Source organism: Loxodonta africana, chromosome 11 (assembly GCF_030014295.1).
Source record: "Loxodonta africana isolate mLoxAfr1 chromosome 11, mLoxAfr1.hap2, whole genome shotgun sequence".
NCBI classification, from domain to species: Eukaryota; Metazoa; Chordata; class Mammalia; order Proboscidea; family Elephantidae; genus Loxodonta; species Loxodonta africana.
The window spans coordinates 21137215-21153723 of NC_087352.1; the positions used below are offsets into that span (position 1 = coordinate 21137215).

General features: G+C 42.8%; 1 protein-coding gene across 3 annotated transcripts in view; it reads left to right on the plus strand.

The window, feature by feature from the left end:
* The window catches only part of LOC100677340 (zinc finger protein 613-like), a 63082-nt gene that overhangs the window by 2553 nt on the left and 44020 nt on the right, over positions 1 to 16509 (plus strand). For all 3 annotated transcript variants that reach the window (XR_002784706.2, XM_023543444.2, XM_064294156.1), the window contains exons 2-3: positions 4293 to 4337; positions 15681 to 15875. Coding sequence is in view for 1 of the 3 variants with exons in the window: in XM_064294156.1 (XP_064150226.1) it covers positions 15861 to 15875 (15 nt within the window). In the remaining 2 variants the exon portion in view is untranslated. The remainder of the gene's footprint in view (positions 1 to 4292; positions 4338 to 15680; positions 15876 to 16509) is intronic.

Here is a 16509-nt window from a genome sequence, read left to right on the forward strand (position 1 = left end):
TTGCTGGGGTTCCATATACCTTATTTCCAGGGTCACATCCTTACAAGGATGCCATGCATCTTATTTACGTTATTAGCAAGCTATCCAGCCCTCTCGGTGGGCAAGAAGTACCTCATTTGCGTAGTCCCACCCACATATTTGTTGAGAGTTTCAAAGACTATGGTTAGAAAGACCATATTAAGTAATTCAGTGCTCCACAGGCCACCCTCTGGTTCTTCTGGCTGTTGGCCTTTTTGTGTTTGAAGGATTCACTTCCCCCTTCCAATCATTTTACAAGTCTTAATTGTTAATAATTAGTCTTTCAGTAGCAAATAGTCCTCAGGGTCAGGTTACTCAGGTACCAGCCACTCAGGTCTGTTGTAGGTTTTTCTAATCTGGTCAGGTTCTTTGCAAGTTATCTCAGCTTCACCTTTTCTGGCATCTGATAAAATTAAACTGAGAGATTATTGCTTTGAGCTTCACCAGGTGTCAGCAGAACTTTTAAGGGAGTTTAGATTTGGCTACTGTAGTCCAGCACTGTGTCCCTATAAAAATGGCGCAGCGGGGCATATGACCTTCTTTAACTTCACAATGGGGAAGGAGAATCAGCGTCAACAGCCCAGTGCTGATTCCTATGAGGTGGAGGTCAGAATCTTCTATTTCGGTTGGAACTTTGAGCATCTGCATCTATAAGCAAAGTCCAGTCCAGAGCAAGCCATCAAATTGTAGCAGTTTATGCCGGCTCACAGTATCAGACATCTTCCTCTTCATTAATTTGGGTTCTGGTCAGTTCACGCCTAGCCATCCAAGCTAGGTTACAATGTGTACCAGCTGTAAGCTCGGAATTTCACACACATCTCCCGGCACTTCAGACTAGCCAGCCCCTTCTCTCTCCTCTCTCATCCCTATCCCTCATGGGCTAGGTCAGCAGGCACCATCCGAAGCTCAGGAGTCCACACAACTCCCTGCACGTCTGACCAGCCTGCCATTTCTCTCTGTCCCTCATCCCTAGTCTCCATGGGCTAGGTCAGTGGGTGCCAATGGCACATTTCCAAAACCAGCCCATCTCTTCATTGCTGCACTTTCCCCATTTCCACTCATTGACTGGGCCTAGGTGGTGACTTCAAGCGAGCAGACTAGGCTGTCTATTCACCGGCTGCCTTTAACTTCCATTCTGGACAGGGGCTCCTTCTGATGGGCACTGACTTTTTCTGTTTTGGTGTACCCAAACACAAATTGTTTGCTTGAAATTCAGAAAAGCAAAATAGTCATTTTTTTTTTTTTTTTCTGTAGGTCCTTCCTTCAAATACAAATCTTCTGTTCTCAGCAGCCCTGGGTAGGTCTGTGTGTTAGTCATCTAGTGCTGCTGTAACAGAAATACTACAAGTGGATGGCTTTAACAAAGAGAAATTTATTCTCTCACGGTCTAGTAGGCTACAGCTCTAGGGGAACGCTTTTGGCTCTGGAGGAAGGTCCTTGTCATCAGCCTTCCCTCGGTCTAGGAGCTTCTCCGTGCAGGAGCCTCAGGTCCAAAGGACAGCCTCTGCTCCTGGCTTTGCTTTCTTGGTGGTATGAGGACCTCAACTCTCTGCTTGCTTCCCTTTCATTTTATCTCTTGTAAGATAAAAGCTGTTGCAGGCCATACCGTAGGGAAGCTTCCTTTATGGTGGGATATAGTGCCCTGAGCAAGGATGTTATATCCCACTGTAATCCTCTTTAACCACAGGCAGAGGTTATGATTTATAACATAGGAAAATCGCAAAATGGAGGACAGCCACACGATACTGGGAATCATGGCCAAACCAAGTTGATGCATATTTTTGGGGACACAGTTTTATCCATGACAGCCTGCATATCTCTTCAAATGTAAAATTCCTTGGTAGGGCTCAGGTTTTTGACCTAAGGTCTATATACTCTATACACAAAAAAATCATTGCCGTAGAATCAAGTCCTACTCATAGCGACCCTATGGGACAGAGTAGAACTGCCCCATAGGGTTTCCAAGGAGCGGCTGGTGGATTTGAACTGCTTGTCTTTTGGTTAGCAGCCAAACACTTAACCACCGAGCCACCAGGGCTCTTTCTATATGTAGGTCTACTGTATTCAAACCAACAGCATGAGTTTTTTTTGGAAAATTCTAGTTCCTTTTTTTAGTATATCCAATCAAATATTGGCTGAAGTCAGAGTTACATGGTCTTTATAAGCTACAATACCCAATATTTGTTTCTAGAATACGTTTAGGCCTGCTTTACAACACTAGGTAGGAGAAACATTCAGTGTGCACAGTGCATTCCAATAAACATGTAACCCTTTTTAGACCATTCCAGTTTCATCTTCTGTACCTCTTGACTATCTTGCCATTCATACGCATATGACACTGGGTCTCTGGCTGGGTGGAACCGGAAGGCCCTGGCCCCCTATCAATCATCTTGCTTATTCGGCCTGGCTTTGGCCCCAAATCATTCCAGATGTGGCTTTTCTCTCCCCTGCTGCAGATATCTTTTACTTTCCTTTCAGCCATTACAGATAGCAAAAACTAAAATAACTAACTAAGAATCAAAACTTTCACTTCCCAAGCCCCTTCGTTCTTTCTCTTCCCAAGTTGCCTGATTGCATGAGTTTGGAGCCATTGCAATGATCACTGCTTTTGACACCAGTTGTAAGAATGGTGTGGTGGGGCTGTGTGACCTCCTCTAACTTCACAAGGGGAACGAGAATCATGATCAACAACCCAGGGCTGATTCCTGTGAGGCAAAGATCAGACATGCCTCCACCATCCAACCTTTTTACCAGTTCTGACACCAACGGTCCCTTGCATGGCACTCTCTTCTTCTCTGCTGGGTTTGATAATTCATTGCAGTGGCCACACAGAACTCACAGACAATCCTCACAGTTATGGGGTTTATTAGGGAACTAACAGGTTGTAATTCAGGTTCAGGAACACTCAGGATACAGTTCTCCGATCAGCACAGTCTCTTAAGTGTGCTCGCAGGCACGCCTCTCTCTGGTCCTTGGCCTCTGCCCTGCTCAGGCAAGTGTTACAAAGCTCTTTTAGCTCTGTTGATAAGTGCCCAGAGGGACCCCACTCTGCCAGTAAGCCCTGGCCTGAAGGTGCTTATTTCTAATCTTTTAGCACCTCTTGTTTAGCTGCCTGGCACAGTTAACCCTGTCTGTCTCGGTTCAGGAGCTTCTCTGTGTAGGGATCTCGGGTCCAAAAGACATTCTCCACTCCTGGCTCTTCTTTCTTAGTGGTGGTGATATCCTCTCCTTACACCTGTGGGATGACTCATTTTAACCATAGTGTGATGTCAAACCTGACCATTCCCTTCGTTAGGGTACCTATACCTTATTTGCATAGTTCCACCCAGTCATTGTGTGTGAGTCACAAAGACTGTGTTTTTAAGGGCCGTATTAAGTAATTCACTGCATTGCAGTCTGCTTTAGTCTACTCTTTCACACCTAAGGCTTTACTGTTTTTATAATCACAATAACCTTGTAATTAGCACTCACAACTGAATCCTATAATCCTATCAGCATCTTCCCCACCCTCTCTTCCCTAGACCCAGCAGGAAAATAGCAATGTATTCAGTGGGGATCCTCCCTTGTCCTCCTCATTTTGAGGGTAAGCACACTCAAGAAAGCGTGTAAGATAGCCATGACTTCATGCCTTTGTCTCTCCCCATTGTAGATAGCTGATGTTTAAATTGTCTGTCCCTATAAAAAAAAAAAAAAAAATTTTTTTTTTTTTATCAAACCAATACTCTGAGGAGACAAGCATGTTTCTTGGGCTTGAAGAATCTTCTGTTCCACTTGGAACTTTGAGCATCTGCATTCATAAGCAAAGTCTAGTCCAGTGTAAGCCATCAAATTGTACCAATTTATATCAGTTTATGATGTCAAACATCTTTCTCTTCATTTGGTTGGGTTCTGGTCAGCTCCTCCCTAGCCATCCATCTAGGTCAGTGGGTACCTGCCATTGGCTTAGGAGTCCACACACCTCCCAGCACTTCAGATCAGCGAGCTGCTTCTCTTTCTCTTATACCTAGCCCCCTATGGGCTAGTTCAGTGGGTGCCAATGTAACATGTCTAAACTCAGCCTGTCTCTTCATTGCTGAACTTCTCCCATTTCCAATCATCAAGTGAACCTAGGTGGTTACCAAAGCAAGCATACAAGGCTGTCTACTCACAGCTCTTTTTAACTTTCAGTCCTGGAAGGGGTTTCTGATGGGCACTGACATTTCCTGCCTCGGTGCACCCAAAGACAAACTGGTGCTTGAAATTTAAAAAGCAAAAGTCTTTTTTTTTTTTTGCAGGTCCTTCCTTCAAATGTGAATCTCCTGTTCTTTCCACAGTTCTAGGTGAGTCTGAATGCCTTTCAAATGCAAATTTGCTTAGTATGAAGGTTACGGGTGGAGCTTAGGTTTTCCACCTAAGACTACAAACTGGATACACAGAGCTACCGCATTGTAATAGCCTGTGTTTCTTCGGGCAAATCCTAGCTCCTCTTTTAGCATATCCAATCCAGTATTGGCTGAAGGTGGAGTTACGCACTCTGTAATCAAAATGTATCCAGTATTCATTTCTATCATATATTTGGGTCTGCTTTACAACACTAGGTAGGAGAAACATCCTGTATATTCATGGTACAGTCAATAAACACACGACCCTTTTAAATAACATTCCAGGTTCATCTTCTTTGCACCTTGACTATTTTTCCATTCATATGCCTATGGCCTTGGGCCTCCAGCTGGGTGTTACCAGTAGACCCTGGCCTCCTACCAATGGTTAAATAAATAATTTATTTTATAAGTATTGGCACAAAGCTGTTCTCTATGAGGTCAAGATTAAAAACATCCCAAATGTCAACTTTTTCAGTCTGCTACCACTACATCATTTCTAATATCAACTACTTCTTCCCACCTCAGCACTCTGCCTTCCATCCCTGGGTTCTGTTGTTTTCTGTAATGTCTCACAGAACTCATGAACCATATCAAGGAAATGCCTTATGTGGTTGTGGAGGCTGGCAAATCCCAAATCCATGGGAGAGGTATAGGCTTCTCCTGACAAGTGTGGCCTCCAGGGCCTGTGAGCCCAAATTGGCAGGCCAGGTGACAGACTACTGGCTCACAAGGCTATGGAAGCTGGTGAATCAGGTCAGATCATAGACTGCTGCCCCACAGAACTACAGAAACTGGTGAATCCCAGAATTGGCAGGTTAGATGGCAGCCACTAGCTCAAGTCCCAAGAACCAGAGGTCAGAGAAAATGATGCAGGATACAGGTGCAAAGAGAGAGAGAGAACCCCCTCCAGAGCACCCACATATACCTTTTATGCAGGCCATGCCCCAGCAAAGGGTATAACTTGAATAAGGGTGGGACTTGAGTCATGCCCTCCTGCAAGGCTGTGACTCAAAATGCATCCCACACTAACTCTGCTCATTAACATGTAGACATTAGTATTTACAAGACATAAAATGGAGGATAATTAAGATAATTACATCAGATCACAAAATGTAGGACAACCATACAATACTGGAAATCATGACCTAGCCAAGTTGACACAACCCCAGCCATTATAGGTTCCACATACCTTATTTGCATAGTCTACTCAATCATTGTCTGTGAGTCATAAAGGCTGTGGCTAGAAGGGCAACATTAAGTAAATCATTGCATTGCAGTCATTTGCTTATTTGGCCTGGCTCTTGCCCCTAGCCATTCCAGATGTGGCTTTTATCCCCTTAGCCGCAGTGTAACATCTCTTACTTTTCTATCAGCCATTACAGATAACAACAACCAAGTAACCGTCTAAGATTCAAAACTTTACTTCGCAAGCCCTTTTGTTCTTTGTCTTTACTGAGTCCCACGCTTCTTTGAGCATGGAGCAATTGCAGCAATCCCAGTTCTGACACCAAATGTAAAAATAGTGTGGGGGCAGCATCCCACTTCCTCTTACTTCACAGTGGGCAAGGAAAATTAAGATCAACGCCCAAGGCTGATTCCCGTGAGGCGGAGGTCAGACATCTCTACCCTTCAACCTTTTTTCTGATTTTGACATCAACGTTGCCTCCCTCAGCACTCTGCTTCTCTTTTGGGCTCGATAATTCATTTCATTGGCCATGTAGAACTCACAATATTCACAATTATGGGGTTTATTAGGGAAGTAACAGGTTACAATTCAGGTTCAGGAATGCTCAGGGTACAGTTCTTCGATCAGGACAGCCTCTTCTGAGTCATGCCACAGGCAAGTATCTCACTGATCCTTGGCTCCTTGGCCTGAACTCTGAACCTGCTTGGGCAAATGTTACAAAGCTTCTTTGGCTCTCCTGATAGGTGCCCAGAGGCATCCCACTCCACCAGTAAACCTTGGCACGAAGGCCCTCAATTCTAGCTCCATGGTTTGGCAAACTTAGCTCTACCAAGGGCCCGGAGGCTTCTACTCTTCCAGGAAGCCTCCTGCCGAAAGCATTCAGCTTTCTCTCTCCATAGACTGGGAAGCCCATCACGCCATATCCTGCTGATGTCCTGGTTTTGCTGCCACTGCTTTTTGCTGTCTTCCATCACCTCTGGTGTTACAGCTTTTTCTCTCTGTGTTTGGGATCAAAGAGGTTCTCAGTGCAGGGATCCTTTGTCCAAAGGACATGTTCCCATCCTGTTTCTTTTTCTTGGTGGTTGTGAGGTTCCCCCTTCCTGCCTCTGGCATAGCTCATTTTAAGTCTAGCAGGATGGCAAAATTGACCAGTCCCCTTGTAGGGTTCCATATACCTTATTTGCATGACACACGCCCACAAGTGTCGTATGTATCTTATTTACGTTATCAGCAAGCTATCCAATCCCTTTGGGAGGCCACAAGCACTTCATTTTCATAGTTCTACCTAGTCATTTGGTGGGCATTACAAAGACTGTAGTTAGAGGGGCCATATTAAGTAAGTCACTGCACTGCAGTGACCCATATCCCAGTTTTTCAATAAGTTCTTGTGTGTCTTAGTGTGGGGCAAAGAACTTGGTTTGGCCCTTTGAATCAGGTTTCTTAAACTAACCTGAGCAATCAAAGTGCCTTTGTTTTCCAAAATAACCAGGCAAGTATAGGTATACAGACCCCACACTTGGTGGACTAGCTTCAGGAAGGGAGGGGTGGCTGATATAGTCATGCTTATGTATTTACTGGATGGATCATAACTATGCATTAAAGCTCAAGTCATGCATATTCATTGAAGTCTAGAAAACTAGGAGACCTGAGACCTTGGAGTGCTCTCTTTGGGCCCTTCTGTATTGGTGAGAACAACCATGCACAGGAGAGGGAGCTGCAGAACCCTGGGGACAATGAAGGCCCAGTGCAGGGGCCTCTCTTCAAACCTTGCTTGATAGGTTTTTTCGTTTGCATTCTTTCTGGTTATAATGAACGGATAACGGTAAGTATAGCTAATAGTGTCCATGAGGTCTGTGAGTCATTCAAACAAATTATTGAACCCATCAGGGGCAGTGAAAGCCCCAGAGAAGCTGGTGTTTGCCTATTTGGCAGGGGCTGTAAAGACGGAGCCTTAACTTGTGGAGACCCAGCAGTGGGTGGTTAGAGTTCTAAAGATAGAAAATGCCAGGTGGGTATCTGGTGTCAGAAGGATGAAGTGGAAAAGTAGGGATATGAGTTATCTTCACATTTTGGAAACTAGCCTTATGTCAGTTATTATTCATATACTTATCCAATCATTTTGTTTCCAGTACCCATTAGTAGCGAGTAACAGGATTGGCATGGAAATGAGTTGAGGAGTATGGTACAATTCTTGCCAAGTATGTCCATATGTGTATATATATGAAAATCCGCTTGGGAGTTTGTGGAGGAGCCTTTTAAGTAGACAATTCTTTAAATCTTTTTCCATATGGATGATTATATTGTCTGAAGATAACCTTACTTTTTTTCCCCACTTTGTATTGTTTACATCTTATTCTTATCATTATGCATTGGTTCAGTCCTTCAATACAGAGTAGGAAAGTAAGGTTATAGTTCAGGGTACAAATCTTTGTTTTGTTGCTTACTTATAGAATTCATTTGCTAAATTGTGTATACTGAACAGTTTTCCAGGAGGTAGTGTCATGAAGTTATAAACTCATCTAGAATTTCAAATTTAATGAAATAATGAGGTTTGTATTAATATCAAGACTGAAAAATGTCTAATCTGGGTCATATCTCTAATTCCTTGTATTGTTTATTTGTGTCACTTCCCTTTCAATTTTGATCATCTCCATGGAGATGTGAATAATTAATGCTTTTATTTTCATATTGTTGTTCTCCCATTTCTTTGTTAATTTTTCTAAATGTATCTTTAAAAAAATACAACTCAGAGCCAAGATTGCAGACTAGTCAGACACACTAAGCCATCCCTCTGCAACAAAGACCTGAGAAACCAAATAGAACAGATTCAGACATCAACCCTGGAACCCTGAACTTTAAATGAATGGAAAAAGCATTAAATTGGAAGCTACTGAGAAGAAGAAACTGTTAGATACAGAGTGGAGGATCCCTGCTGACTGGCACGGCACAACACAACCACCTTGAGATAAACTGAAAAACCCGGTACAAAGGACACAGAAAAAGCATTAAATTGGAAGCTACTGAGAAGAAGAAACTGTTAGATACACAGTGGAGGTTCCCTGCTGACTGGCACGGCACAACACAACCACCTTGAGATAAGCTGAAAAACCCAGCACAAAGGACACAGAAAAGCACCTTCACAGAACTCCGCATAGAAGATAAGGAACACCATGGACATACCCAGAGCAAAGTAAGGTCCTGTTTGTTGGCTATAGCTCAAGAAAGTGCCCAGACAGTCTCACATGGTAACTGGAAGAGCATGGTCCTACAGCTCCCACTGTTCTGGTGAGTAATGGCAAGAACCACCCTACCCCAGCAGCCCTGACTGACAGGGACCACAGTACAAAACTCCTCTATTTTTCCCCCAGTCTAGACTCGGTCATCCCCCTCTGCCCCCACCCACGTCTTTCTTCCTGCCAGCCACAGCCCATTGCACTGCAGCCTAGTGACCTACCTCTTCACACCTCTCTCCCTGCCAACTAGCCCAGCTGCTTCACAGTGGAGTGACCTGGACCTGTGCCACTTCCCTCGCCGTGGGCTCTGAGCCTTTGTACTGCAGCTAGTAGACTCAGCTCCATTCCTACACCCCCTCCCTCCCTACTGGCTCCACCCCACTGCCCAGGAGCTGTGCCATTCCCTCCCCACTGGCTTCGTCCCACTCCCCAGTAGCTGTGCATCCCAGCCCAGCCACTCCCTCCCTGGTGTGCGGCAGCTGGGTGACTGCAGTTCACACCCCCTTACTCCTGACTGCTCCAAGCCGCAGCAGCCAGTTGACCTGCCTCCATGTCTACGCCCCAGCCCTCCCCACAGGCTCTGCCGCGCTGCCTGGCAGCTGAGCATGCTGGCCTGTGCACCTCCCTCACCTCCAGCTACACCCATTGCCATTGAGTTGATTCTGACTCCTAGTGACCCTATAGGAGAGAGTAGAACTGCTCCATAGGGTTTCCAAGGAGTATCCTTGTATTATTCCTGTTCTTAGGGGGAATACTTTCAACCTCTCTCCTTTGAGAATGATGTTGGCTGCCATTGCGGTGAAGTCGATTCCGACTTACAACAACCCTGTAGGACAGAGCAGAACTGCCCCATGGGATTTCCAAGGGGTGGCTGGTGAATTTGAACTGCTGACCTTTTGCTTAGCAGTTGAGCTTTTAACTGCTGTGCCTCCAGGGCTCTAAAACTAATACAATTGAGGTAGAAAATCTGAAAAGACCCATAACAAGAGAAGAGACTGAAAAGGTAATAATAAAAAACAAAAACTCTGAACAACCCTGACCTGGATGGCTTCACTGGAGAATTCTACCACCCATTCAGAGAAGAGTTCACACCAGTACTACTCAACCTATTTCAGGGCATAGAAAATGAAGGAATACTCCTGAATGCATTCTATGAAGCCAGCATAACCCTGATACTAAAGCCAGGCAAAGACACGATAAAAAAACAAATTACAGACCAATATCTCTCATGAATATAGATTCAAATAGTCTCAATGAAATTCTAGCCAGTAGAATTCAGCATGATATCAAAAATATAATAAACACTGTAAGCAAGTGGAATTCATCCCAGGTATACAAGAATGGTTCAACATTAGAAAAATCAATGTAACGCACCACATACATACAACAAGAGAAGAGAATCACTTGATCATCTCAGTTCAGAAAGGGCATTTGATAAAGCCCAACGCCCATTCCTGATAAAAAGTTTCAATAAAATAGAAATAAAAGCAAGATTACTCAACAAAATAAAAGGTATCTGTGGCACAGTGGCTAAGTGTTTGGCTGCGGACCAAAAGGTTGGCAGTTCAAATCCACCAACCACTCCTTGGAAACCCTATGGGGAGTTCTCTGTCCTATAGGGTTGCTTTGAGTTGAAATCTACTCGATGGCAATGGCAGTCAGTATCACTCTCAATAGAGAGAGACTGAAAGCATTCCCCCGAGAACAGGAATAATACAAGCATGCCCTTTATCATCACTCCTATTTAACATTGTGCTGAAAGTCCTAGCTAGAGCAATAAGGCAAGAAAAAGAAATAAAGGGCATCCAGATTGGTAAGGAAGAAGTAAAACTGTCCCTATTTGCTGATGATATGATGCTATATATAGAGAATCCTAAAGATTCCACAAGAAAATTATTGGAACTAATCGATTCAGCAGAGTAGTGGGATACAACATAAACATATAAAAATCAGTTGGATTCCTATACATCAAAAAAGGGAACTTTGAAAAGGAAATCAGGAAAACAATGCCATTTATAATAGCCCCTAAAAAAGTAAAACACTTAGGAATAAATCTAACCAGGAACGTAAAAGACCCATACAAAGAAAACTACAAAACACTACTGCAAGAAACCAACAGAGACCTACATAAATGGAAAAACATACCATGGTCATGGATAGGAAGACTTAACATTTTAAAAATGTCAATCCTACCAAAAGCGATCTACAGCTATAATGCTGTCCCAATCTAGATACCTACAGCATTATTAATGGGATGGAAAAACTAACCACTGACTTTATATGTGGAAAGGAAAGAGGCCCAGCTTAGTAAAGCATAATAGAAGAAGAACAAAGTAGAAGGCTTCACGCTACGGGATTTCAGAACCTACTTTACAGCCATGGTAGTCAGAACAGCCTGGTACTGGTGTAATGACAGACACATAGGCCAATGGAACAGAATTGAGAACCCAGACATAAATCCATCTACCTGTAGTCAGCTGATTTTTGACAAAGGCCTAAGTCCAATAAGTGGGGAAAAGACAGTCTCTTTAACAAATGGTACTGGCAAAACTGGATGTCCAATTGTAAAAAAAAATGAAACAGGAACCATGCCTCACACCATACACAAAAACTAATTAAAAAAGGATCAAAGACCTAAATGTAAAACCTAAAACTATAGGAACTGGAGGAAAATATAGGGACAGTTCTGAGGGCCTTAATATATGGCATAAATAGCATACAAACCGTAAAAATGCACAAACACCAGAAGATAAATTAGATAACTGGGATCTCCTAAATATTAAGCATTTAGGTCATCAAAAGACTTCACCAAAAGAGTAAAAAGAGAACCTGCAGACGGGGGAAAAAAATTTGGCTATGACATACCTGATAATGATCTAATCTCTAAAATCAATAGAATACCTTAACACCTTAAAAAAAAAAAGATAACCCAATTTAAAAATGGTCAAAGGATATGAACAGACACTTGACCAAAGAAGACATTCAGGCAGCTAACACACACATGAGGAAATGCTCTTAATCATTAGCCATTAGAGAAATGCAAATCAAAACTACAGTGAGACACCATCTCACCCTACATTACTGGCATGAATAAAAAAAAAAAAAACAAATGTTGGAGAGGTTGTGGGAAGATAGGAACTCTTATGTACTGCTGCTGGGAATGTAAAATAGTACAACCACTATGGAAAATGATATGGTGCCTTCTTTAAAAAGCTAGACATAGAAATACCATATGATCCAGCAATCCCACTCCTAGGAATATATCTTAGAGAAATAAGAACCATCACACAAATAGACGTATGCCCACCCATGTTCACTGCAGCATTATTCACAATAGCAAAAAGATGGAAACAACCTAAGTGCCCATCAGCAGATGAATGGATAAACCAACTATGGTACATACACGCAGTGGAATACTATGCAATGATGAAGAACAATGATAAGCCCACAAAACATCTGACAACATGGATGAATCTGGAGGGCATTATGCTGAGTGAAATAAGTCAGTCACAAAGGACAAATATTGTATGAGGCCGTTATTATAAAAACTCAAGAAAACATTTACACACAGAAAAAAACAGTCTTTGATGGTTATGAGAGAGAGGAAGAGTGGGGAGGGGAAATCACTAACTAGATAGCAGTCAAGTATCAACTTTGGTGAAAGAAAAGAATGCACAATGCAGTGAAAGTCAGCACAACTTAACCAAGGCAAAGCCATAGAAGCTTCCTAGACACATCCAGACACCTCGAGGGACTGAGTTACTGGGGCTGAGGCCTGGGAACCATGGTCCAGGGTGACATTTAGGTCAATTGGCGTAACATAGTTCATAAAGAAAATGTTCTACATCCTATTTCAATGAGTGCCATCTGAGGTCTTAAAAACTTGCAAGCAGCCATGTAAAATATATCTATTTGTCCCTTCATGTTCAGAGCAAAAGAGAATGAAGAAAACCAAAGATGCAAGGAAAATATCAGTCCACAGGACTAATGGACCACATGAAACACAACCACCACCAGCCGGAGCCCAGAAGAAATAGATTGTGCCCAGCTACCACCACTGACCACTCTGACAGGGCTCACAATAGAGGTTTCTGGACAGAGTGGGAGAAAAAAATGTAGAACAAAATTTAGATTCACAGAAAATGACCAGAGTTACTGGTCTGACGGAGACTGGAGGAACCCCCAAAACTATGGCCCCCAGACACACTGCTAACTCAGAGCTGAAACCATTCCCGAAGTCCACCTTTCAGCCAAAGATAAGACAATAACACATATGAGAAATGTGCTTCTTAGTTCAGTCAAGTATAGGAGACCTAATGGGTAATACCTGCCCAAAAGCAAAGACGAGAAGGCAGGAGGGACAGGAAACCTGGACAAATGAACACAGGAAACTCAGGATATAAAGGGAAAGGGGGAGAATGCTGACACATTGTGGGGATTGCAACCAATGTCACAAAACAATTTTTGAATGAGAAATTTGCGCTATAAACTTTCACCTAAAACACACACACACACACAAACTTAAACCAAAAAAAGAAATACAACTCATTTATTAAGGGACAGTATACAAGTAAGCAACCATTGCTTAGGCAAAGAAAAAGAACACTGCCAGGATCCAATGTTCCCAGTCGTATCCAGATCTCACACCCAAAGGTAGTTAGCATCCTGGTCTTTATAGGAAGCATTTCCAGCCTTTTGGTTGTTATAGTTTTACCGTTTAATCATTATAATTTATTTAATTTTGCCTGTTTTCAACTGAAAATAAATGAAATCGTGTATCATGGATTTTTTTTAGAGGGGTCAAGATTACTTTGCTCAAAATTACATTTCATTTGTGAGAGTCATTCATGTTGTTAGAACTTTGCTTAGTGACAGGAATTAACAAACTTAATTCTGCAAGTGGGTACTTTGTAAATATTTTAGGCTTTGCAGGTCACATGAGGTGTCTCATATGATTATTTTTGTGTGTTTAGTTTTATATGATCCTTTAAAAATGTTGAAAAGCATTCTTTCCTTTCAAAGGATATATTTGTTGTATAGCATTCCATCGTTTGAATATACTGTATAGCAGTTTTTCCTACTCTCAACATACATTTGGGCTGTTTGACGTTTGGGCTGTTACAAATAATGCTGCTATAAAAATTTTACATGTCTTGTTCAGATGTGCAGTTAATTTGGGTGGATGTATACCCAGATGTATACCTCAGACTTAAATTGTTATTTTGAAGGGTTTGTATAACGTCAACGTAATAAACAACAAAAACCCAGTGCTGTCGACAGTTGAGCCAGTTTGCAGTTCCAGCAGCAGAATATTCTTCACAGTGTAATTAGTACTTTAAGAGGCCTGTTTAAAATAGTTTTTCATACCTGTGGTGCAGTGGATCTCTTTTATGTGGCATTTCTCCCCACGGTCTTGTAACTCCCACCAAATGATTGGGTGGCAGTATGCAAATAAGCTGCTTGTGGCCCACCAAGGGGATTGGATAGCTTGCTACTAATGCAAATAAGGTGCACAGCACCCTTCTGGGAGTGGGACCATGATAATAAGGTGTATGGAACCCTAATAAAGGGATTGGTTAGTTTTGCCATCCTGCTGGGCTTAAAATGGCTTAAAATGAGCCATCCCAGAGGCAGAAAGGGGGACTTGACTACCACCAAGAAGAAGAGATGAGAGCAGGTCGTGGCCTTTGGAACTTGGACACCTTTGCTGAGAGAGACCCAGGAGACAGAGAAAGCTGTAAACCCTGGAGAAAGCAAGAGACAGCAAGAAGCAGTGGCAGGGAAACAGTGGCAGCAGAGGCAGGAGAACCAGAAGACTGGCAAGAGATGGTGCGGTTGCCTTCCCAGCCATGGAGCAAGAAAATTGAGTGACTTTGGGCAGGAGGCTTTCTGTTTGAGTGGGGTTCCCCTGGCCACTTCGTGGACCTAGGCTTGCCATCCCATGGAGTGAGAGAGATGAGTGCCTTCAGGCAGGAGGCTTGCTAGTGGGGTGGAGTACCTCTGGGCAGTTGTCAGCAGAGCTAGTCTTCCTGACCCACAGAGCTAGAGAGCTGAGCACCTTCCAATTGAGGCTTACTGGCAAAGCGGGCTGCCTCTGGGAACTTACCAGTGAAACTGAAGAGCTTTGTAACACCTGCCTGAGCAAGGTAGAGTCCGGGCCAGCCCAAGAGGCCTGAAAGGCCTGGGGACAGAGAGGGCCTGCCTGTGAGTACATCTGAGAAGAGACTGTCCTGATTGAAGAACTGTATCCTAAGTTGTTTCTGATCCTGAATTGTAACCTGGTACTAACTTAATAAACCCCATAATTGCGAGTATTGTCTGTGAGTTCTATGTGGCCATTTTAGTGAATTATAGAGTCCAATGGAGAAGTAGAGAGTGCCGTGGGAGGGATGGCTGACATCAGAAAGGTTGGAGAGAGAAGTATGTCTGACCTCCACCTTATAGGGATCAGTCTTGGGCTGTTGATCTTGATTCTCCTTCCCCCTTGTGAAGTTAGAAGAGGTCATGTGCCTCTGCCATACCATTTTTACAATACCATGATATCATCTTCTTAAAGCCTTATTGATGTACTTTTCTGAGAATCACAGTTGACCTTATATTGATTTTTGTTATGTTGTGAGGTAGGGATCAACATTATTTTTTCTTTCACCTATATATCCAGTTGTCCAAGCACTATTTTTTAAAAAGACACCTTTTACCCATATCTTTGCAAATTCTGTGTCTTGTTTTATTGTCCAGGTGTGGAAAATGTTCTGAGTCACCAAATAAAGGGATAGTCAGCAGTATTGGGGGCCTTGTGTTAATGTGAGTACAGAGATCAGTGACAGCATCCCTACCTGGAAGGAATGTACCATTCAGCTTGCATTTTCCCTTTGCCTACAGACCCTTACTCCCCAGCAGCAAAAGAATCAATTGAAGGAAGGAGGAAGTTCCGGGATTTTGGAATTATCATTTCTGGGAACACTCTTCACCAGAGACTGATACATTTGAGCAAAAATTTAGACCTGATCCAGAAAACACAAAAGACAGCATCCAAGTTGCTGGCCATTTCCCAGAAACAAAATGATGAAGACACAGGTGACTTTTGGTTTGTTGTATGCTTTTCTTTGTTCCCTAATAAATTTGTAGATGCCTGTAAAATATCAGTTCAGTTAATGTGAAAAGTGTATATTTGGAAGTATAGGAGCTGGACAGAAGTAAACTTAGACTCTGACTTCAACATCAGGCAAAGCAGGATCCAGAATTTATTCATAGGATTAACATCAAATTACTGATGTTGGAATATAGTGTGTGACAGGTAGGTTCTGAGGGTTGCACTAGCTATCAGCTTACATTTAATAATTCTCTCACCCAGTAAACAAGAATGCCATTATAATTTACATGATTTAAAAAAAAACCCATTGCTGTCGAGTCGATTCCAACTTGTAGCAACCCGATAACACAGAGTAGAACTGCCCCATAGGGTTTCCCAGGAGCTGCTTGTGAATTTGAACTGCTGACCTTTTGATAAGCAGCTGGGCTCTTAACCACTGTGCTACTGTGTCTCCATTACATGATCAGCACTGATTTAAGGAGAAAGAAGATCAGTTTCTTGGGGAATTTCAATATTTCGTGGAAATTTAGTCTTAGTAAGTTTCTTTGATGGTTCTTCCTGTAGGTGATGTGATGGATGGTGTCCTGAACAGCAGCATCTCATAGATGCAAAAGCAGG